The sequence below is a fragment of the Chaetomium globosum genome, genomic scaffold (genome assembly GCF_000143365.1).
Source record: "Chaetomium globosum CBS 148.51 scaffold_7 genomic scaffold, whole genome shotgun sequence".
In the NCBI taxonomy this organism is placed as follows: Eukaryota; Fungi; Ascomycota; class Sordariomycetes; order Sordariales; family Chaetomiaceae; genus Chaetomium; species Chaetomium globosum.
This window is the reverse complement of record NT_165982.1, coordinates 1,224,053-1,245,699: the sequence shown is the minus strand read 5'-3', so window position 1 is coordinate 1,245,699 and position 21,647 is coordinate 1,224,053. Positions and strand designations below refer to the sequence as shown.

The 21,647-nt window shown below is 54.7% G+C and overlaps 8 protein-coding genes across 8 annotated transcripts; 5 read left to right on the top strand and 3 right to left on the bottom strand.

Moving 5' to 3' along the window:
• Positions 1-584: 584 nt before the first annotated feature.
• Positions 585-4,669, bottom strand: CHGG_09980 (uncharacterized protein; the record flags this gene model as incomplete). The annotated part of the gene is made up of 7 exons (XM_001227906.1): positions 585-961; positions 1,032-1,194; positions 1,263-3,108; positions 3,184-3,756; positions 3,833-3,857; positions 3,926-4,176; positions 4,239-4,669. 7 exons carry the CDS (start codon positions 4,667-4,669, stop codon positions 585-587), a joined length of 3,666 nt encoding a protein of 1,221 aa, XP_001227907.1.
• A 698-nt stretch (positions 4,670-5,367) lies between these two features.
• On the top strand, positions 5,368-6,217 carry CHGG_09979 (uncharacterized protein; the record flags this gene model as incomplete). Its single annotated transcript, XM_001227905.1, has 2 exons — positions 5,368-5,757; positions 5,903-6,217. The coding sequence occupies 2 exons, from the start codon at positions 5,368-5,370 to the stop codon at positions 6,215-6,217; spliced, it is 705 nt and encodes a 234-aa protein (XP_001227906.1).
• A 1,102-nt stretch (positions 6,218-7,319) lies between these two features.
• On the top strand, positions 7,320-8,608 carry CHGG_09978 (uncharacterized protein; the record flags this gene model as incomplete). The annotated part of the gene is made up of 3 exons (XM_001227904.1): positions 7,320-7,451; positions 7,774-8,132; positions 8,488-8,608. The coding sequence occupies 3 exons, from the start codon at positions 7,320-7,322 to the stop codon at positions 8,606-8,608; spliced, it is 612 nt and encodes a 203-aa protein (XP_001227905.1).
• A 390-nt stretch (positions 8,609-8,998) lies between these two features.
• Positions 8,999-9,377, bottom strand: CHGG_09977 (ubiquitin; the record flags this gene model as incomplete). The annotated part of the gene is made up of 2 exons (XM_001227903.1): positions 8,999-9,048; positions 9,152-9,377. The coding sequence occupies 2 exons, from the start codon at positions 9,375-9,377 to the stop codon at positions 8,999-9,001; spliced, it is 276 nt and encodes a 91-aa protein (XP_001227904.1).
• A 578-nt stretch (positions 9,378-9,955) lies between these two features.
• CHGG_09976 (40S ribosomal protein S26) lies at positions 9,956-10,608 on the top strand (the record flags this gene model as incomplete). The annotated part of the gene is made up of 4 exons (XM_001227902.1): positions 9,956-9,995; positions 10,057-10,167; positions 10,258-10,360; positions 10,503-10,608. The coding sequence occupies 4 exons, from the start codon at positions 9,956-9,958 to the stop codon at positions 10,606-10,608; spliced, it is 360 nt and encodes a 119-aa protein (XP_001227903.1).
• Positions 10,609-13,123: 2,515 nt separating this feature from the next.
• On the top strand, positions 13,124-14,270 carry CHGG_09975 (uncharacterized protein; the record flags this gene model as incomplete). The annotated part of the gene is made up of 3 exons (XM_001227901.1): positions 13,124-13,458; positions 13,513-13,608; positions 13,793-14,270. 3 exons carry the CDS (start codon positions 13,124-13,126, stop codon positions 14,268-14,270), a joined length of 909 nt encoding a protein of 302 aa, XP_001227902.1.
• Positions 14,271-16,115: 1,845 nt separating this feature from the next.
• CHGG_09974 (uncharacterized protein) lies at positions 16,116-18,884 on the bottom strand (the record flags this gene model as incomplete). The annotated part of the gene is made up of 2 exons (XM_001227900.1): positions 16,116-18,231; positions 18,442-18,884. 2 exons carry the CDS (start codon positions 18,882-18,884, stop codon positions 16,116-16,118), a joined length of 2,559 nt encoding a protein of 852 aa, XP_001227901.1.
• Positions 18,885-19,574: 690 nt separating this feature from the next.
• On the top strand, positions 19,575-21,429 carry CHGG_09973 (uncharacterized protein; the record flags this gene model as incomplete). The annotated part of the gene is made up of 4 exons (XM_001227899.1): positions 19,575-19,668; positions 19,734-19,843; positions 19,912-20,233; positions 20,285-21,429. 4 exons carry the CDS (start codon positions 19,575-19,577, stop codon positions 21,427-21,429), a joined length of 1,671 nt encoding a protein of 556 aa, XP_001227900.1.
• Positions 21,430-21,647: the final 218 nt, after the last annotated feature.

Below are 21,647 nucleotides of genomic sequence, written 5' to 3'. Positions count from 1 at the left end.
CAACGTGGTTTCTTTCCCGTACTGCTTCTTTGTAAGCCTTGTGGCGGGTGGTAGATCGATAAAGTCGTAATGATCTGATATTAACCCAATACATGGTAACTATCAGTTATATACTCAAATATCGAGGACTCGGATTCCAACACCTCATTATCCTGGGTTCCTTCAACGTTTGTTCCATTTGCTAAAAATCTATTGTTACAACCTTTGTCCGTGGAACATCCCCCTGGTGTGAAGCGTAGGATGGGTAGTTTGCGAGTGCAGCTGGAGGTGACATTTCCAGGGGCCATCATTTTGTCCATTCAGGGGATAGGGGCTGAAACAGAACATCACCTGGTAAAGAACAAGTAGTAAGGCGCATAGTCAAAGGGTTTGTAATATTAGCCTGGACCTGTGCACCTACTCCATCCCAGTAATTTCTAATGTGACTCGTACCCTTTCAACTACTACAGCTTGATAACCGGTCCTGGATCCATTGATCACCGATAAGTAGTTGACTTCCTCATAACCGGCTCAACATCACGGATGGCACCGGATAGGTACGTGAAGTAGTCCAAGAGTGTGCCTGATGAAGCCCTCTCCAATTATTAGGTCAGTAGCTCAGGGCTGGCCGACCTTACACCCTCTTCCCCTTCCAGTATTGTCGGTGCATCGTTTGCCATCCACGGGTGTTCCAAACACTGTCGGGCGGAATATCGCTTCTCCATGTCCACGATGATCATGTTGTCGATCAAGTCCAAGGCTGGATCACCGACGGAGTCCCAGTAAGGGGAGGGATAATCAAACATTGCCCCCCTAATCTGGTCGGCGAGGTCGTAGGGAAATTTCGGGGTCCTGAGTTCGTCCGAGAACGGCGGAAACCCACAGAGACAGACGTACAGCACGACACCGCAGGACCAGATATCCGTTGGGGTCCCAGACCTCCGACGGGAAGAGGGTTTGGCAAGTATCTCTGGAGCCACGTCTAACATCACGATTAGTATAATATGGAGATTGGCCCGCAAAGAGGAAAAGAATGCTAGGCCTAGACGTACAACTTGGTGTTCCGCACAGCGTTGCGTTGTAATGCCAGGGACCTGAATCGTCAGGAACGCGCTTGGAAATACCGAAATCGGCGAGCTTTATCGACAAGCTCTCTTCGTCAGATAGAAGTATGTTTTCCGGTTTGATATCCCTGTGTATCAAGCCGTGGTTATGCTATGCACAGGTAAGTTACTGCATTGCTAGGGCATCCCGGGGCAATGCAGAAGAAGTGTGGGACTTACTAAAAACTCCACCGCCGACAAGAGCTGCACAAAGATTCTGCGGGTTTGTTGTTCCGACAACTTTCCTCGTCGTATGATTAGGTGGAATAGTTCCCCCCCAGGGGCCAGCTCTGTGACAATGAGTACTCTCCCAGTATTGTGGTCAGCAAAAGGATGCATGATTTGGAGAATCGCCGGATGAGAATTCTCTCGCAGCTCCGAAAGAATCGCAACCTCGTTGCGCATAGATCCGATCACCAAGGGCTCCGGTCGCTTGGTGACATTGTAGACTTTGACAGCGGCCCTCACTCCAGTCACTCGGTTGGTACAAAAGTGAACATCTGCAAAGTGGCCACTTCCAAGCAAATCCCCCATTTCGTACATGGTCGTGAAACCAACACTGTATGATAGTCCTTCTAATGAACGCAAGAAGTAGTCTTCAAATTCCTCATCGGCTCTCCGGAACCCGGGTTGCTCAGGGATAGGGATAGGGACGCGTGTTGCGATTGTGTCTGGGGGCTCTTCTTCCTCCTGAATCTTTGTCAAGGCTGTGGCTACTCTGGTTGATTGGCGCTGCAGTGGTTCAGCGGCAACTGTTCCATAATCGGCTGTGAGTCGTTGTATAAGGTCGAACATTCCTTTGCGGGAGGCGGTTCGGGAGGCACGGCGTCCAGCGGGATTTCGTGGAAGGGGAATCCCCTGGTCCGCAAGGAACTTCGCGATGGCTTTCTGGCCGTTGGTCAATGCAAGCGTTAACGCGGTTTCGCCCCACGGTGTCTCGACCGCAGAGTCCGCTCCTGCGAGGACTAGCATCTCGACAGCCTCAAGATTCGCCGAGGAAACAGCGTGCATGAGCGATGTCCAGTCGGGCGATCGGGCGTTGACATCTGCGCCCGCATCTATCAAAGTTCGGAGAGCATCTACGGCTCCTTTCCCGGCAGCTTTCTGCAAGGCGGTCTCTTCCATGTAGTCGCGAGCCTCTAGGTCAGCCCCTTGTCCAACCAGGGTTCTAATGTTGTCGGCATGGCCACAGGCAGCGGCACGATTGAGGGCTGTCACCCGGTCCGTTCCACAGGACTCAACGTCGAGACCGCCACCAGTGATGAGCTTTTGGAGAATTTGCGGCATGTCGAAACTTGCGGCAACAACAAGGGGCGGGACGTTTCTCGGATACTCTTGGCTCCAGTACGAATAGCGGATGCGTGGTAGGTATTGAACTTGGCAGGCGACTTCCAGCGAACCCTTGTTTGAGAGAAACTGATTCATCTTATGCCAAATCCTTTCAACGTCGCTGTCAGACAGTTTACCAATGCCCTCGCCCCAGTGGTTTGAAGCATAGTCCAAAAACGGGTACTGTTCCAGCCGCCGAGCCATTGTCTTATCCGTCAAGCAGGGGCCGTCGGAAAAGTTTGGTAGTGTAAGATAGGCGAGGCTGATGCTGGCTAAGTCTCGCTTCGCCATAAAAAGGTTTTGAGCGTGGGATCTTTCGAAATATTCTTGGGTCGTGTAGTGGACCACTCGCACAGTCTGGGATTCCCCGTCCACCTTGATGAGGCCGCCGCAGGTACTCGTCAGTATCTCTCCGTCAGGCAAGTCGTCGTCTTCAAGAGGCGTATTCTCAGGAAGTTCCCTAGTAGCATACGCATGTCGCAACTCGAGCACCGACAGGGGCCGCTTGACACAGATAACCCAAAATAAGACGGATTCGGCGACCTCGACAAGGTCTGGAGCTTGATTGGAGATTCGTTCAACGGCTTCGGAATAGGTGGCGTCGAGGGTTGTCGGCAATGTTTTGAGGGCAACGCGGATGGCTTTACGGTTGATTTTCGTGGAGAGGGATTCGAGATGAAGTTTTGCTAAGAGAAACCTGCCAGTCATATAGGTAGGTAGTTAGGGAGCAGTGGGCATTTTGCGGGAAACGAATCGGACAAGGTGTGCGTACATTCCGTGAAACTCCTCGACTATAGCATCGATTATTTCCTCTTTCAAGCTCGGGTCAGCTCGGACATGCCTTGAAAGTCCCGCTTGTTGTTGTATTTGCGAGTCTAAGTAGATCCGGATATCTTCACTATGTGCGGATATCTCGAGCTTCTCAGCGCCATCAAAATACCTTTCAAACGTAGTTGAAAACCGGGAGGTGCAAAGAACCTTGACAGATGAACCCAAGGACCGAACGGCAGATATGAAACGGAGAGCGTCGTTGTCTGACTCGGCACATTCGTCTAGTGCGTCCACAACGACGCGGAAGACGGAGAATTTGGCAGTCAAAGCCCGCAAGGTGTCAGTAACCTGAGCAAGGGTCGGCCGCGTGCCGTGCTTCTTGTGTAGTCGGTAGAGTGATTCCACCGCTGCCGGCAAAGTCCCAGCAGTAGAGTGCTGGAGGACTTGCTGTAATAGGCTCGACAGCAGCGCCACAGCAGTTTGGTCTTGCCTCTTGGCGTAGTTGCAATACACATAGGTGCAGAGGGTATCGGATGAACTGTGCTCTCGCTCTAGGTTGTCGATTATTAGTGACCTGAAATTTTACGGTTAGCGTGTTTGAGGGCGGGCAAACTTGGGTTAGCGATGGAGGTAAGTAGGTAGGTACTCACGCTAATATCGTCTTGCCAGCGCCAGCTACATAGAAGAGGAGAACATTATCAGCATGCGCGAGTAGCTTTGATCAACCCCTCGGGTCTACCCACGAATCCCCGGGCACCAAAGTGTGGCGGCAGAAGTCCCATTGACCCATCTTTTGAAGGTGGGATGGTTGAGAAACCAAGTCCCGGTCCCGGGCTGTGCGGTTTCGAGGACGTCGACATGTCGAGGGCGGTAGGGCAGCGTGCTGACCCAAAGAATAATCCTCTGGCTCTCTTCGTCTCGGGACCTTGATCTGGTGTTTTCCACCTGCGTTTGTATACTGTCAAGTTTGAGATGGGAGAGTTTCGTGAGTTCGCTGAAACGGTGTCAGCATCGTATGAAGTAAAATGACTGAGCTGGTTGGTGCTGTGCTCTTACACGAGGTCGTTCTGCATGACTAAAGTGAAATGACTTTTGAGTCGTTCCAGCGTGGATATGAGTTCGGTAACTTCCTTTTTATTGAATGGCCATGTCAAAGACTGGGCAGCCCGGCTGAGGCGGTTTTGGGGTGCGAGTTTGTTGATGATCTCTTCTAACACCCGTTTAAACAGCTCGAGCGGGCCATCTCCTCCTTCAAGCGAGGCGATTGAGAGCGGCTTCAAAGTCTCTGCATCACTGCCTTCGGCATCTTCTGAATCTTCCAACCTGTCTCTGAGCATTTCCAAGAGGCAGGTGGCACTGCGGAGTTCATCTCGGAGGCGAAGGCGATCTGACGATGCTTGCTTGACTTCTTTGATGTACTGGGTCGCGACCGCCGTAAGTTTCAGGACCGCTAATACGTTTGCAATGGTACTTAGGGGGTCCGCCATGGCGCCCTTTACCTGATTATTCCTGAGTCGGGTTCTTCGGCATGGCAACCTGGGATGCCGGCTCTCCTGGAAACAGAGGAGGGGGCGGCAGCTTTTGTGCGCAACCCGCGTCTTGGCAGCAGGCCGCCAATCACACTAACAGGCTCCATCTGTCTCGTCTCGTTGTCTCTTCCGAGTATTGCCTCTCATAAACATTCGCGTCTCGCGAGATAGCAAGAACCTCTGAAAGGGACGTAGGGGAGAGGCTCGTTCCTATTTGTGGGGCCCGTGGCGGAATGCGTGAAAGTAGCGGGAACTCGCGCGCCCGGAGAATGGGATACAAAGGATACGCGTAACCCGGAATCCATGGGCCAGCATGATGCTCCTCCAAACCTTGGATGAACCCTTTCAGGCAAAGACCCAGATGGCTGGTAAGTTCTTAGCCTCCCCACGCAACGCGGCAACATTGGGTGTTCGCAACTGACGAGCCATATTTGGTACGAACATGGAAGGACCTTCCCACCGAAGTACCGTACCTACCACTTAGGACGTAGGACATCAACCGTTTCGCGGATATTTAATCCCAAAATCCCCACCAAACCAAAATTCCCCATCAATCACCAACGGTCCGGGTTCCCCATTCCCAAATCCCATCCACCCCGAACGGTGAACCCCACTCAACCCCAAACCACAACCCCCCACCCCCTCCACAACCCACCATGAACCCCAAGCCACCACCACCACCACCACCACCCCGCTGGCCCGCCCCCTACAGCGCCGCCATCTCCTTCACGATGGACAACCTCGGTGAAGCGCAGGACGTGCTCAAGGGCGCGTGGCCGCACCCGATCGGCACCCACCCCGCCGTGACCGACCAGCTGCCGCGCATGCTGGCCCTGCTCGACCGGCACGGCGTGCGCGCCACCTACTTCGCCGAGGCCTGGAGCCTGGCTCGTGTACCCGGCCGCCGTGCAGGCGCTGGCCCCGCGCGGGGCATGAGGGTCGCGTGGCACGGATTTCAGCATGAGGTGTGGCGTGGGCTGGATGAGGCGCGGGAGAGGGAGAGTTTTGAGAGGAGTTGCCGGGGCGGCGGGGGAGTCGGGGGTGCGGTATGTGGGGTTTAGGCCGCCTGGCGGGGTGGTTAATGAATGGAGTTGGGGGTTGTTGAGGGAGTATGGGGTGGAGTATGTCTCGCCGTTGGGGGAGTTTGGGATGGGGAGGGAGGGGGTGGTGGTGTTGCCTTTTGAATGGAAGGCGGTGGATGCTTTTTGTTATATGGAGAAGTTTGGTGGGATTCGGAAGGAGTATGGGGAGCGGGAGGAAGTGCTGAGTCCCGAGGAACTTAAGCAGTGCTTGATGGACAAGATTGATGATACTGTCAAGACAGGCGGTTTCATGTCCATACTGTTCCACCCGTCTCTTCAGACAAGCGAAGAGAAGTTTGAAGTAATGCAGGATGTCTTGAAGAGGATCAGCGAGGATGGGGAAATATGGGTTGCGCCATGTAAGGAAGTTGCTGAGTGGATGAAGGAACACCCCGAGGTATTTGAGGCGAAAGACTCAGTGTGACTATGAGTAACAGTCTCGTATACCTATTTAGAATTGGGGGTTTAGACAAAAAAACAGTCCTTCTAAAGGTGTCTACGTCGTTGAGAAAAGGGGTAGCATCACCACCTCACCGACACACTATGAATTGTCTGTGCAGGCCGAAGATGTTGTATAGGCAGCGCCCTATCATCGTTGGTAACTCAGCCCGGGATATGCTCCAACTAAAGTAGTTCCATTTCACGAATTCATGAATTATGGCTAAGAAAGCAATCCGCATTCGGAAAAAGGGGTAAGCGTAATGGGGTTGTTGATAGGACTGTCGATGGGGTCGTTGATGTGGTCGTTGACCTGGCGATGTTCAGGGGTTTCTACCGGGGGTTAGGGTTAGCCGAGGGTCACCGAGGCCTCTGCAGGGCTCAGCCCGTTACACCTGTAACACCAAGCGGGCGAGTTCAACACCTCTGTCACGCATCAACAAATCCAGTTTTAGTCATGCTTGCTGACTCCGCGAACAAGGGGGGGTAAAGGGACGGAAAATGCGCCATCGTCTCCTTTAACACGACTGTGAGCTCCTGTCGTGGCAACAAGAGCTGCACTGCCCCTGGGCACGTCAATGCGGTTAGCACGAAGTATCTCGGCGCGGTTTGCCAAGCACCCATGACTGCCCAAGCTCAACCTGACGCTGGCACGAGTTAGCTGGACCGCTTCAAGTAAGAAATTAATGGCTGAGCTGCTGTAGAAGACGAAATCAAAGTGGCATGTTGCCGGTGATTCCTTCACCAGATGCCGGTTGCAGCTCGCCCCTCCGAAGTCCAGTTAAACAGCGGTGGCCAGGTCCCTGTGGTGGCGGAGTTCAGTGAAGGTGGACCCACTGGCGTGGCCTGCCCCTCCCCCTCGCTGCCAAGCTCCCAATCGGCGCCCTCTTAGACAGCTCGCACCGAAGAAAGCAAACAACAAGAGAGGTCAAGAGTGACATATAAGTTGCCGTATGCCCCAATACATCAGACATTCTTGCCTCTTCTTCATAGTTTTTACCATATCTGTCGTTTTTATTGCCATCCTCATTGGCCCGAGAAGCTCCCTTCCCAGCTCCTGGACGACCCCATCAACACCATCACCAACAATGGGCGGCGGACCCATCGGCGGCTACCGTTCGGTAGCCTATTTCGTAAACTGGGCCATCTACGCCCGCAAACACCGGCCGCAGGACCTGCCCGTCGAGAACCTGACGCACGTGCTATACGCCTTCGCCAACGTGCGGCCCGAATCCGGCGAGGTGTACATGACGGACTCGTGGGCCGACACCGACATCCATTGGGAGGGCGACAGCTGGAATGACACGGGCACCAACCTGTACGGCTGCATGAAGCAGCTCAACTTGCTCAAGCGCCGCAATCCGCAACCTCAAGGTTCCTGCTGTCCATCGGCGGCTGGACCTACAGCAGCAACTTCAGGCAGCCCGCTTCGACACCGCAGGGCAGACAAACGTTTGCGACGTCTGCCGTTGAGATCGTAAGCCTCCCCACCCCCAATTCTCAACTCACATCACCTGTCATAACTAACTCCCGTGTCCACAGCTCTCCCGCCTCGGCTTCGACGGTCTCGACATCGACTGGGAATACCCGCAATCGGCGTCAGAAGCGGCCGACTTCGTCTCCCTCCTCGCCGAAGTACGCCACGCACTCGACCAGCACGCGCGAACCGTCGACGCCTCCAGCCCGCCCCACTTCGAACTGACGGTGGCCTGCCCGGCGGGGGCGCACAACTACAACAACCTGGACATCGCGGGGATGGACCGGTACCTGGACTTCTGGAACCTGATGGCGTACGACTACGCCGGGTCGTGGGACAGCGTGGCGGGCCACCAGGCGAACCTGTACCCGTGCGGGCACGACGCCGCGCGCACCCCCTTCTCGACCGAGACCGCCGTGCAGGCGTACGTAGGCCGGCGGCGTCGGGCCAGACTAGATCGTCCTGGGCCTGCCGTTGTACGGCCGCGCCTTCCAGGACACCGACGGCCTGGGCCCGCCCATTCATGGGCGACGGCGAGGGGACCCTGGGGAGAACGGCGTGCACGACTACAAGATCTGCCGCTGGACGGGTCCGAGGATGCTGGCGGATTATGATGCCGGCAGCGAGCTACCTGCTACCACCGGGACCGCAGGGTATTAGGTGAGTTATGTATAACGTGGCAGACTGGCGCGGGCAAAGGCTCGATTACATCAGGCACCGTGGTGTTGGGCGGTGGGGATGTGGTGGGAGAGCAGTGCTGATAAGGAGGGCCCGGAGAGTCTGATTGGGAATGTGGTCGACGTGCTCGGCGGTCCCAATTCGCTCCAGTGGCGCGAGAACTGTATCACATACCCTCACACCAAGTACGACAACCTAAGGGAAGGCTTCCCCAATAATTAGAATGGGACGGGAACTTGACTGGATAAGCTAGGTAGCTGCCTGCATGACCCAGTTACACAGCCTGAGACGATGACACCAGTGGTCCGGTCTGTCATCGCGCCCCCAAATTGCATTTTCCTTGCCGGTACGAGCCCGCATATGCCCGACTCCTAAGGTACATAAACGCCGATTTCATGAAAGATCGTTGCCCGTTCCTGACTCCTTGCAATTCCGTTCCCGCCCCGAGTTGTCCTGTCTCCTTCAAGCCAGTGTTTTAACCGCTCTTCTCGAAGACGTAGGTAAGGTGGCAGCGGCCGCAGTACTGGCGGTCCTGCATGGCAGCCATGAAGACACCGGCACCGCACTAACAAGTCAGCATGGACCGACGTGTCGGTCGGGAAAGGGGTGGACTCACGCTCTCGTTGGGGCACTCGCGGCGAAGACGCTCAATCTTGCCATCGCTGTCGACCTTGTAGTACTTGAGCACAGCGAGCTTGGTCTTCTTGCGCTTGTGCTTGATCTTCTTGGGGGTGGTGTAGACCTTCTTCTTCCTCTTCTTGCCACCACCACGCAGGCGGAGCACAAGGTGGAGGGTGCTCTCCTTCTGGATGTTGTAGTCAGAGAGGGTGCGGCCATCCTCGAGCTGCTTGCCCGCAAAGATCAGGCGCTGCTGGTCGGGGGGGATGCCCTCCTTGTCCTGGATCTTGGACTTGACATTGTCGATTGTGTCGCTCGACTCCACCTCAAGGGTGATAGTCTTGCCCGTGAGGGTCTTCACGAAGATCTGCATGGTTGCCTACTGAGAAGTGGTGAGGAAGTGTTAGACACAAGGGAGAGATTCGCCTCTTGAAGCTGAGCCGGCGCGAGTTGGGGGCTGGGGTGAAGCCGACCGAAACCTGCGCTCGCCGACATATTAAGTCGGGCGCGCGCAAATCTCAAAATCGGACGCCGCACGAGCAGCGAAAACAAGATTGTGTATCATGATGCGTCGTAGAAGACGGGGGAACAAGCGCCGGCTCGCAACATCATACAGACGTACCTAGACACGATGTCTTCCTCAGCAGGCTGCAGATGTTGTGAAGTTGCGCTTGGGAAAAAGACGGCAGGATTTTGAGGGACGGCGTTGGCGGAGTTGAACTTTTGGAGGGGCCCACTTCGAATGGTGTGGGTCAGCTGACTCTGTGCCTGCTCTTAGGGCTCGCTGGGAAACTTGCCCTGGGCCGCACTGCAACCCGAACCTGAGCGCTCCCCACTCCCAAGCACCAGTGGGTCCAGCACAAGGGTTTTCCAGCACCGGCCGAATTTCTGAACACTTGCCTTTCTTCCACACAACCTCTTGAGAATCAGCACACTCAGGACACCGTCAAAATGGTCAAGAAGAGAAAGAACAACGGCCGCAACAAGAAGGGTGAGAATTGGCTGTCCTTCATTACTTGACTCTCAGATGAACTGACTTCATTATTTCGCAGGCCGCGGCCACGTCAAGCCCATCCGGTGCTCCAACTGCTCGCGATGCACCCCCAAGGACAAGGCCATCAAGAGGTTCACCATCCGCAACATGGTTGAGTCAGCGGCGATCCGTACGTACCTTCGAAACAGCACCGACGACGAAAACCCCCCAGCTCCGCCCAATCAGCCATGGTTCACTTCCGCTAACACATTGCGATCAGGTGATATTTCGGACGCCTCTGTCTTTGCAGAGTACACTGTTCCCAAGATGTACCTTAAACTGCAGTACTGTGTGTCTTGCGCGATCCACGGCAAGATTGTCCGGTACGTTTGTCCTCGTGGCGGGGACAACCGCGTCTGCCATTTCGGCGACGCGGGCGGTTGAGAAGAACCTTGGTCGAACCTCCGCCATTAGTTGTCCCGATACCCCAGCCCAGAACATACCCCGCTGACGGAGATCTTGCAGTGTCCGCTCCACCGAAGGCCGTCGCAACCGTGCTCCTCCCCCGCGCGTCCGCTACAACAAGGATGGCAAGAAGGTGGTTCCTACCCAGAACCCCAAGACCGCCTAGATGGTCTTCCGCTTTCTTGCTTTGGCGTTCTGAGTTGGCGGCATTTGGCTTTGGGCGGGGTTTTAACGATCGAGCATTAACGAGGTCATGATTGGACCACACGACAGACCCGGCGCCCATGGAAACCAAATAAGGGTTTCCTTCAGCCCAGTGGGCTTCATAGCGCCATAGCACCAATTCAGAACACTTGTTGTGTGGAAATATGGTGTGGCAGCGCTGTAGTGAATGTCTCCATCTGCCTCTGCCGTTGAGATGCGCAGTGTAATACACAAAACAATCCAGTCGCCGACATGGGAACCTTGCCCTGATGTTTTCGGATACCCCGTCAGATGGCAGTCAGGCAGGCAGGCCATGGTTCGAGTTGTCCAATGCTGTGTTCCGAGCCAGATCAGAGCCGAAAAGACCACAAGAGCACCACCTCCCATGTGGGAAGCTTTCGGCAGCGCTCGTGGGCTGCACCACCAGGCTCCCTCTCCATTCATTCCCGGCACCTGAAATTCGACGTCAAGTCCAGCCTGCCGTCGTCGATGCCTATGTAAGAACGACACCAAGCGAGTTACGAACGAATACACGCGACGTCAAATTAATTTCGCGAAGCAATTTCCCCACACAGCGAGCGCGGCAGCTTAGAAGGCCCAGACGGAACCAGGCAAGTCACCTTTTTGGGCGAGGGCCACCTACAACCAAGCCGTTTTCAGTGCATGGCAAGCCCAAATTTTGAGATAAAGCCTTATCGCGTTCCAAGAATAGCCAAAAACAGCCCTCTTCGAAAGCTTGCATTCGCACAGTTCTGTGTCGGAGAAATACCGTCCATCATGGGGGTCAAATGGGCGGAATCTGCGCCATGCAAGAACACACATTGGGCGACCTGCATGCTCGCCCACCAATTGGCAAGTTTCATTCAGGACGGGCTGGAACCCCAGTCCTGGGGACTCTGACCTCGTGGGAACCATGTTCCGGATTTCAGACTCGGACCACCCCTTTTCGCGGACTCACCGGTCGCTCACCGGTCACTCCTAAACCGAGCCTTTTATTTCATCGGGTCTCAGCCTCTCCACGAGGCACACAGAAGTGTGGTGGCTTGCTCGGCCCGAAACCACCCTCTTTTGTCAAGGCTTCCAGAACAAAGTGCCGAAGCGGACCTGGCTCCGACCAGTCTGGTCCTTGCTTCTCATGCAAAGTCATGCTCAACACACCACGCCCGGAGATGGCACGTACCCCCTTTAAACCCTGTGAGCTTGAAGCTTGACAAATTGGAATCCCACATCCCGAGTCACGCCACGGGTACATGACCCCCTGGTTTTCCCCCTTGTCGCTCACAAGCTTCGAGTGGAAGACTTCCCGAAGATTTCTTCTTTCTTAGTCTTGAAAAAGACGAACCCCATGGAGGAAACACAATACGTGGGAATGCTTTCTTCCTAGAACAAAATAACTAGTTACCCCCTTTAATTCCGTCTCCCTCTGTTTGACTGTCAACTTGATTGCTGCGCACTAGGCCAAGGCGCATGTTAAGGGCAGGGGTCCAGGAGAAAGTGGTGCTGCTCGCTCCCATGCTCCCACGCTCCTTCTCCACGCCAATGGTTCCATCCCGCTTCTGCCAAGCGTTGTTGGGGCCTTTGCAGACCAGGGGATGCACATCGGCCGTCCCGCTAGCCAATCTGCCAATGCCGGGGTCGTGATGGAGTGGGGAGTCAATAAACTCAGAACCGTTCTGAGCTCGATGCGCTGTTCCGCTTCAGGATGCCCAGCCCGGGCCGGCAGGGACCTCAACTACCCCAAGCTCCCGCCCGTTCCCACGCGATCTGCTCTCTCCACCGGTCGACGACTGTTACTTGCGGTTGACACTGGACAAAACCAATGACGACCGCCACGACGGGCCCCCCAATTCGTCGTTTCCTTCGTCGCTGCCGATATGAGCTCTGCTGACGGAGGCTTCATACCCGCGGCCCCTCCGCCGCCGGGCGTGACGCCAAACTTTGAGCACCCAGAGTCAAGCAGCCATCAGCTGATCATTGTATCTGTGGTGTTCCCTGTATTATCTTTCTTTTTCCTTCTCCCGCGGCTGTACACGGCGTCATTCATCCTTCGAAAGTGGTATATGGATGACTGTAAGGCCCCAACCGATACATGGGCGAACAATATTATCAAGTTTGCTAACTCCGAGCCACAGACTTAATTTGCGTTGCCGCCGTACGTTCCGTCCGTCTCATAGTTAGGCGGAGTCAACAACTCACCATGACGACTGCATATTAGGCGTCTGCTTTAGCAAATGCCATCCTCTGCATCATACGTAAGGTTCAAGCTGCCGAGAAGTTCTTTTCGACGGCCGCGGATAGCTGACCATCCTCCGCAGAATCTACAATGGGCATGGGCAAGCATATCTGGGAGGTGGACTACGTCACCTTTGGCGAAACAATGAAGGTGAGAACACTGCTCCATGGTTGCAAATTACGCGGTTCTCACACAAAGCCAGATTATGATGCTGGGCGGCGCTTTCACGTATAGCTTCACCACCATGTTCATCAAGCTGTCCATCTTGAGCTTCTTCCTTCGCTTCTCGGTGGACAGGGCCTTCCGTATGGCCGTATATATCGTCATGTTCATCTCGGTCGGCTACAGCGTACCCCAGATATTGCTGTTTCTCTACGTCTGCACCCCAATCGGGTCCTACTGGGACTGGAGCATACCCGGCACATGCATCAATCAGCAAGCCATCTTCGACGCGGGAAACACCTTGAACATGATAACGGACTTTATGATTCTGTTGTTGCCCATCTGGATGCTTCGTCCAATGCGCGCCCCGCTGACGAAAAAGATTGGGGTTTTGCTGATTCTCATGGCTGGAGGCTTGTAGGTGATCCCCGTATCATTTAAGCCCCCCCTCACGCCTAACATGGTATATAGCGTGTGCGGTGTTAGCTTGGTGCGCATGATCACTGGTATGACGGGCGCCAACAACCCGGATATCACTTGGCACTACCCGGTCAATCTGATTTGGTGGTATGTTTACTTTCCCCCTCCCGTCCTTTACCATTATCCCCAACGTCACTTCTGGGTCCCCACCTCTCCCATCCCTGGCACACTTTGGCAGCACCTTTCCAGGAACCCCGACCCCCCACAACCCGCGCACAACATAGGTACCTACAACAAGAACCAACTAACACGCCGCCCTCCAACCAAACAGCCTCGTCGAAGAATACATCGGCCTCATCTGCGCCTGCCTACCCTGCCTCAAAGCCTTCTACAAACGCTTCTACCCCAACTTTTTCCTCTTCTCTCTGGACCTCGACCAGCGCGTCGCCGCCTCCTTCTCCTTCTCCTCCTTCAACATCCAGACTCAGCCCAACGCCAACGCCAACGGCAGCGACAGCGAGAGCAACAACAACCACAACAACAGCGGCGGCGGCAGCTCGGCCACTCGCGACGGCGGCCGCAAGGCCTGGTGGTCGCTGCGGAGGGCGGGCCTGCCGGCGTCGTCGGCTGCTGCTGCCACCGGGGAGGATCCCCGGGGGACTCGGGAGGGGGATGCTTCTTCTTGGGGGGCGGGGAAGGGGGGGTCGGTGGATGGGGATGGGAGTGGTGGGGAGGATGTGGAGGCTGCGAGGGGGGTGCCGGATGAGAAGACTAGTGTTGGGGGGGGTGACGGCGGGGGAGGGCTTTGAGAGAAGGGGGGTTGAGAGAGGGGTGATAGTAGGGAGGGGGTCGTGTTGGGGAATGATGGGAGCTCTTAATGCTTCGGCTTGGTTGGATTCCTAAGGTCTTGTTGGTATTAGAGCGTCGGCGTAATAGGGAATGGTACATAGCAAGGATGGGTTGGGTCTTGATCTTGGGTGTTTTGGGAAGGAACAGTGGCTCTCATTACTTTTACATTCATATTGCATGACAAACTTCGCAATGGCCCTGTATCTCAACTGCATCTCACAAGCCCTCAAAGATAATAAGCCATCCGGCCCTGATCCCACCATCACATGGGCTAGACTACCACATGTTGACATACAGAGGATTCTCCCATATCGATAACATTAAACGATAGCAAGACGTCCAGAAGGGCAGGTGCCCAAGCCACAACAACGGATGTCAATCCTGACTCTCCCTAGAGGTGGGGTCCCAGGATATGAAATGTGTGTTGGGGTTAGAAGGGAAGTGCTGCCGTGTTATGGGAGAAAGCTAATCAGGGCAGCCTAACAGGCAGTCGGCCCGAATAAGAGGGGCTTCTTTAAGGAAGATTAAGACGTGGCACTTGGCTCTAGCAACTTTGTAAATGCCATCTGAGTGGATGGAGAGATTAATGGCAGAGAAATAGCCAAGACAACTGCAGGCTCAGCAGTCTCTGTCTGGGATGCGTGATATATCCCTACCGAAGCTGGTAAGCAAGGAACGGCAAATGGCCAGCAATCTCCATGGTGCCAAATACAGTTTTGAAAGATCATTTTGTGGTGGTGCTGATAGTAGCAGAACTTATAAAAACAGTCAACAGCGTGATGAAAGAAACGGGAGGACATATAAGTCAACTGATTTGCAGGATTAAAAACACGGTCATTTTGGAATGCTAACAATATATCATTATTATTCATACTCCGCTATGCCCTAGGGCGTGCCGGACCCTCAGCTATTTAGTGTACAGGAAAACCGTGCCCTCCCGGGCCGGGTGAAAAACCCATACCAACAATCAAGGAGCGATGCGTTTTAGTGAGCCCACATATACAAAGAGAGGAGGCCTCCTGGCTAAGTTGTACATCGGCAGCTTCCCCGAGTCCATCAGCCAGTCGAGAACTCTCCTCGCGAGCCGTGCAGTCGTGGGATTGATGCCGTGTAGAACAGAGTAAAAGTCCCGTCGTGTCCGAATTCCAGTTCTCTCCCATCTTCTAGTCAACGGTGGGCTAACAATATATCACCTCCTTAAACACATTGCTTTTAGGAGGAAAGTTTAGCGAGAGGGGCCAAAAAAAAGGGGGGCTGTTCAAGGTATCAGGTACCTCCTATACAGAGGTGACGTGGGTGGCATCTGAGATGTCGAGATCGAGGGAGTGCGTGACTGTTTTTCCATTGGTTCAATCGTGTTGCGCTGAAGCTGTTCGGCATTGAGTCGTCGTATTAACGCGACAAAGACCAGGTGAAAACTGGGCCAGGTAAAAGGAATAGACATACTTAGCGATTCCCCGTTGTTACTTTTATCTCTTCCATTTCAAAGGGATTAAAGTCCATGAAGTTGTCAGGGCTGTACGCGGCCACAGAGTTGAGATCTAGTACGATATGCTTCCGGAACCTTGAAATATTATGCTCCGTGTAGTCCTCGACGGCTTTTCTCTCCGGTGACATCAACTTCCTAAGCTCATCGATCACAGATGTTCCACTCCCGGGACACCTTGTCTTCCATTTGGCGCCGTGAATAAGGAGAAGCCTGACCATGTTGCTTAAATTGTCTATCTCGGGACTAAGAAGCTCGGGTTCACATAAACATCGGTAACGTCGGCCGAAAGAGAACATCCAAAAATACTTTAGCAGCATTAGCAACTCTGTTTCGCCGTTTGGGTGGAGTAGATCTGCATGGTCCAAGTTGGCCATGGTGAGCACAATGCTGAGAGTTTGAGGTAAAAGGCGGTCTCCCGAGTACTCTCGCCCGCCTTCACCGCAGGCAGCCTCCAAGTAACGCAAGCTGCGGGATGGTTCCTGGTTGGCAGCGGCCTTGTCTCAAGCATTGTTTGGACCAACTTCGGGAATCCATTGCGTATGGCGCATCGAATGGGGTCACTCTGCCAGTTGTGGACTCTCCAAACCGGGCTCCCGTTTGGGTTGGATGTCAAGGCTTGTTGGCGGCCGATTTCGTGCGTATCCTCCGAGGCGAGAGCATGCCATAGTAATTCGCTCGGTTGCTCATAGTCTTCGGCCTCTCCGCGATTGACTACCTCCGCTAGCGTATGTACCTCGGCAGCCCCGGCATCGAGGACCATCCGTAGCATGGCTAGCCGCGCCGGTTCATCATCCACGTTCGTTCTTGCGGGCCTGTGGTCACAGGGGGGCGAGACTGATAATTGGCTATTAATCTCGAAGGGAGATCTTATACTGCAGATAAGACTGATTGGCGATAGGGTCCCTGACTGTCCGGTCAAAAAGCTGCAACTAAAGAGTTTTTCAGCGTCTTCTCCGGCAGCGTGAATAGCCAACCGACATAGCTCGACGGCACCGGTCAGGTCTGGCCTGCTACAGAGTTTAAAGAATATGTTACTACCGTAGTGAACGGTACGATATTCCTGGATTGTCGTTCGTTGGCGGGTTCGGCACGAGAACAAGGGATATACTGCCCCAAGGCACCGTGGCTTCTCAAGCGCAACGTTGATATTTGCTCCATGGTGGGCGAAAAGAATCGCGGTCTCATAGACACCAGACAGCGCTATTATATCCCATAAGCAGATGCCATCCATAATTGAACGTTTGTGACCTGCGTTTTCGGCCTGGGTCAAGACCCAGCCAGTCAATAACTCGTCCCCTTTACGTGCAGCCTGATCCAACAAGGCGGCGAAATCATTCTTATCCATCAAGCGTAATGCGCCGAGGCTGGCGAGCCATTGGCATAATTTCAGCCCACCGGCCTGGCAAGCGTTCAAAAGAGCGTCGTGTAAGTCACTGTCGCTGACCCCTCTGGGGTCGGCTGAAAGGTGCAGGTGGTACACCAGCTTTGCCATCTCTAGCCTGGCTTCAAATCGCGCCTTCGACATATCCTCAAAACGGGACCAGCCTCTTGAAAGCAATGGCGGAAAAACACGGCTGAGGCAAGGCAAAGGCATGCGTTGTTTCGAGACAGCGTATTGGATAAGCGCCATGACGGCATCGACTGCCGGGCTGGAACGGATAGATTGTAGGGCATCATATACCCAGCGCTCGATGCTCGCAAGCGAAAGGCCCCGAACCTCGGCATCTTCCAGCATCAGGCTCAGGAATTGAGGGAGATCCCGCGACAGGGCCAAGATATAATAGTTCTCGAACGAGTGTATGTGTTTGGTATAATCCTGGGAATGTAGAAATAAGTTCCGAAGTATGGAGACGACCAGTCCTTCCATGTCGTCTGACCGTTCGATTGGCAAGGTCTGGAGACACACCGCTATAGAGCTCTGCCAGGGCCTCTCATGTCCTTTTCTGGCAAAATCTGGGTTCATATGCAGGAGCATCAATGCATCGCGGTACTTATGGGCGCAAAGAGCAAGCCCGAAAGCATTCACAGGACCATCCATGGAATATGGAACACAGTAGCTGGGAAGTAGATCCCCTTCAAAGTCGGCTTGGATGTCGGCACCCCTTTGGAGCAGAAAGCGGCCAACCGTCTGCAAGTGGCCGCCAGCAACGGCATAATGAAAGGGGGTAAGTCGTGCGTCTATCCATGAGTCTACTTCCTGGCGGGGGGTTTCGTCCAAGAGTAGCCTGCATAGCTCCAAATCGCCGCACCAAGCAGCGAGGTGAAGAGGCGTGATGCCGCCAGAAGAAACGACGATCGAGGCCCCGCGGGCTAGTAGAAGACGTACTGTGGACTTGTGTCCGGCCAAGATAGCAAAGTATAAAGGGGTCGCAGCTTGGGAGGCGGGTTCGCGCAGTCTTCTTGGATGGTATGCCCGAGGGATGAGGTTGGAGCTGGCAAATGTTTCAACGGTATTGTGCGAGGAATCGATGGTGGCATTGTTGTCGAGGAGCATAGTGACAAGCACGTCGTCGCCGCGTTGAGCTGCAACATGCAGAGGCGTCCACCGGTATTTCCCATCTAAGTTGTCAACGGGCTATATATCGGCTATATTATGGATGTCAAACTCTCCCATAAGATCTCGCAGCCCACGAGTGACATACGAGCGCTTGCTCGTGTCCGCATAGAAGCGGGCTTTCAGCTCGCAGAGTTCGTCATGTACAATAGCCCTTTCAAGGACCTCTCTTGTCCTTGACGTGGTCTCCTCCAGTATCAGTTTCCAGTCCATAAGCGGCCGCCTTCCCGGGCGGCGACCTTGGGCTGCGAGGGCACGATTGAGAGAGTCCCGGGAAATAGGGGAACGGAAGGCTCGATCCGGGTCAGCTCCGTGGGTGAGCAAAGAATTCATAGGTCCGATCAACCCGTTTTCGGCGCAGTAGAACAACACTGGCTTGTAGTTGCGGGCGGCAGTGGCATAGAGCCCCGGGTTTGCGATAGAGAAGAATCGGCGGTTCGTCAACGCCAGGGCGGCAAGGTCCTGGATGTCGGCCAAATAGCCCGCAATGGCGATGAGGATCTCATTCGGGAGGGACGCAAGGGTGGCCATAATGAATGAAATTGATTCCCGTCCCTGGCCAACGCCCTGAACGCCGTGGGAGACCGAGCTTCCCGATGCTGTCGAGGACCCCGAGAAGGGAGGGTGAGGACCAATGGGGGAGAGAAATACGACGAACAGCCTGAGCTAGGTAGCTAGCTAAGCAAAAAATGTTGGGTATCTCGAGACCGTCTGTTTGCAACCGAGTCCGGAGCGAGCGTCGGAAGGACTCCTTTTATGATTGAAGTCGCCGCTAGGATACGCCTGACCATTGTTCAAAGATGTGCATCTTGAACATTTCGCGGCTCCCTTGTTTGTAAACTTTTGATTTTATTATTGTTTCCTTTTGGGCCTCGGTCACGATACACACACAGCCAGGGCCCACACTGGCACACCTGCGGACTCCTAACTCAGGCTTGGGGAACAATCTCAGGCGGTGCAAAAACAACACAGTCACATGTTATGTCAGCTGATATGATTACATCAGCAGACTGGGCCACTCCAGCTGCCTGCATGCCTGGAGCTCCAACTTGGCGTTCATCGACGGGCTTCGATATTTTTTTGGAAGTAGCGGGGCGCCCAAGGAGAGACATTACGCCAGAGACCAGGACGCCACCGCACCACCTTTCTTTCCAGTTGTAACCGCGCCTGAAGCTCCGCCGTGAACCGCACAAATACCACGACTTCCTATCTCGCCTGAAAATGTCGTTCGGAGGCCAAACACCGACGATTATCGTCCTGAAAGAGGGTCGGGAACCCCTCCTTGCTGCCAAACACAACCCCCCGCTAACTCGCCGTTTGTAGGCACCGACACCTCGCAGGGCAAAGGTCAGATCATTTCGAACATCAACGCTTGCTTAGCCGTGCAGGCCACGATTAAATCGACACTCGGTCCCTATGGCGGCGATTTATTAATGGTGGATGCGAACGGGAAGCAGACCATCACCAATGATGGCGCCACTGTCATGAAGGTGCGCATGCGGACTATCTCCCCACCCCCTTCCCGCACCGCCTATGCCCAGATTCTGACCTTGACAAGCTTCTGGACATCGTACACCCAGCGGCCCGGATTCTCGTCGACATCGCGCGTTCCCAAGATGCGGAAGTGGGTGACGGAACAACCTCGGTGGTCGTCTTGGCTGGGGAGATCCTCAAGGAGATCAAAGAACATGTGGAGGGTGGTGTCAGCTCGCAGATCATCATCAAGGGTTTGAGGAGAGCGTCGACGATGGCCGTGAACAAGATCAAGGAGATCCAGATCAGCACAGACGAGGCGAACCGGAGGGACACGCTCAACAAGCTGGCCGCGACCGCCATGACAAGCAAGCTGATCAAGCGCAACACCGAGTTCTTCACCAAGAGTGAGATTCCTATGTTGTTGGATGGATGAACCTGGAACTAACAAGCACCAGTGGTTGTCGACGCTGTTCTATCCCTCGACCAAGAAGACCTAAACGAGAACTTGATAGGTATCAAGAAGATCCCCGGCGGCTCGCTTACCGAGTCGCTTTTTGTCAACGGCGTGGCGTTCAAGAAGACTTTCTCGTACGCTGGATTCGAGCAACAACCAAAATCGTTCAAGAAGCCCAAGATCGTCTGCCTCAATGTCGAACTGGAACTCAAGGCCGAGAAGGACAACGCCGAAGTTCGTGTGGAGCAGGTGTCGGAATATCAGGCCATTGTCGACGCCGAGTGGCAGATCATCAACAAGAAGCTTGAGGCAACGTATAAGACAGGCGCCAAGGTGGTACTGTCCAAGCTGCCTATCGGCGACCTTGCGACACAATACTTTGCCGACCGCGACATCTTCTGCGCCGGCCGTGTGTCGGCTGACGACATGGAGCGTGTGGTTCAAGCAACGGGTGCCACTATCCAGAGCACCTGCTCCGATATTCGTCCCGAGCATCTCGGTACTTGCGGCACGTTTGAGGAGCGGCAGATCGGCGGCGAGCGTTTCAACTTTTTTGAGGACTGCCCGGAGGCCAAGACATGCACGCTGGTACTGCGCGGCGGGGCGGAGCAGTTCATTGCTGAGGTGGAGCGGTCACTACATGACGCTATCATGATCGTCAAGCGCGCCATTCGCAACAAGACCATCGTTGGAGGCGGCGGAGCCACCGAGATGGACGTGTCCGCGTACCTGCACCGTTTTGCGGACCAGGACGTGCGCAACAAGCAACAGGCTATCATCAAGAGCTTTGCTAAGGCGCTCGAGGTCATCCCTCGCCAGCTGTGCGACAACGCCGGCTTCGACGCGACCGACATCCTCAACAGGCTACGCGTCGAGCACAGGCGGGGCAATACGTGGGCGGGTGTCGATTTCCAGAATGAGGGCGTCGCCGACATGATGGAGCGCTTTGTGTGGGAGCCGGCCCTCGTCAAGGTCAACGCCCTCCAGGCCGCGACCGAGGCTGCTTGCCTGATTTTGGGCGTTGACGAGACGATCCGCAATGAGGAGAGCCAGGCGCCGCAGGCCCCGGGCCAGCCTCTGCCTCCTGGGGCGGCCCAGCGGGCGCTGCGTGGGCGCGGCCGCGGCCGTGGTATTCCGAGGCGGTAGACTATGTAGCTTGATACGAGGAATGAAACATCCCTGTCGGGCAATGCATAGAACAGAGAACTGAGCGCGGTACTGTGTGGATGCGTGCTGTGAATCTGTGCATGTCTATCAGCCCGGAGGAAAGTTTAAACTAACACCTTTCCTAGCCTTAGCATCTCAACCCCGCCACATCGCACCGTGAGGACGTGAATAGATACACAACGAAGCCCAAGTAAATA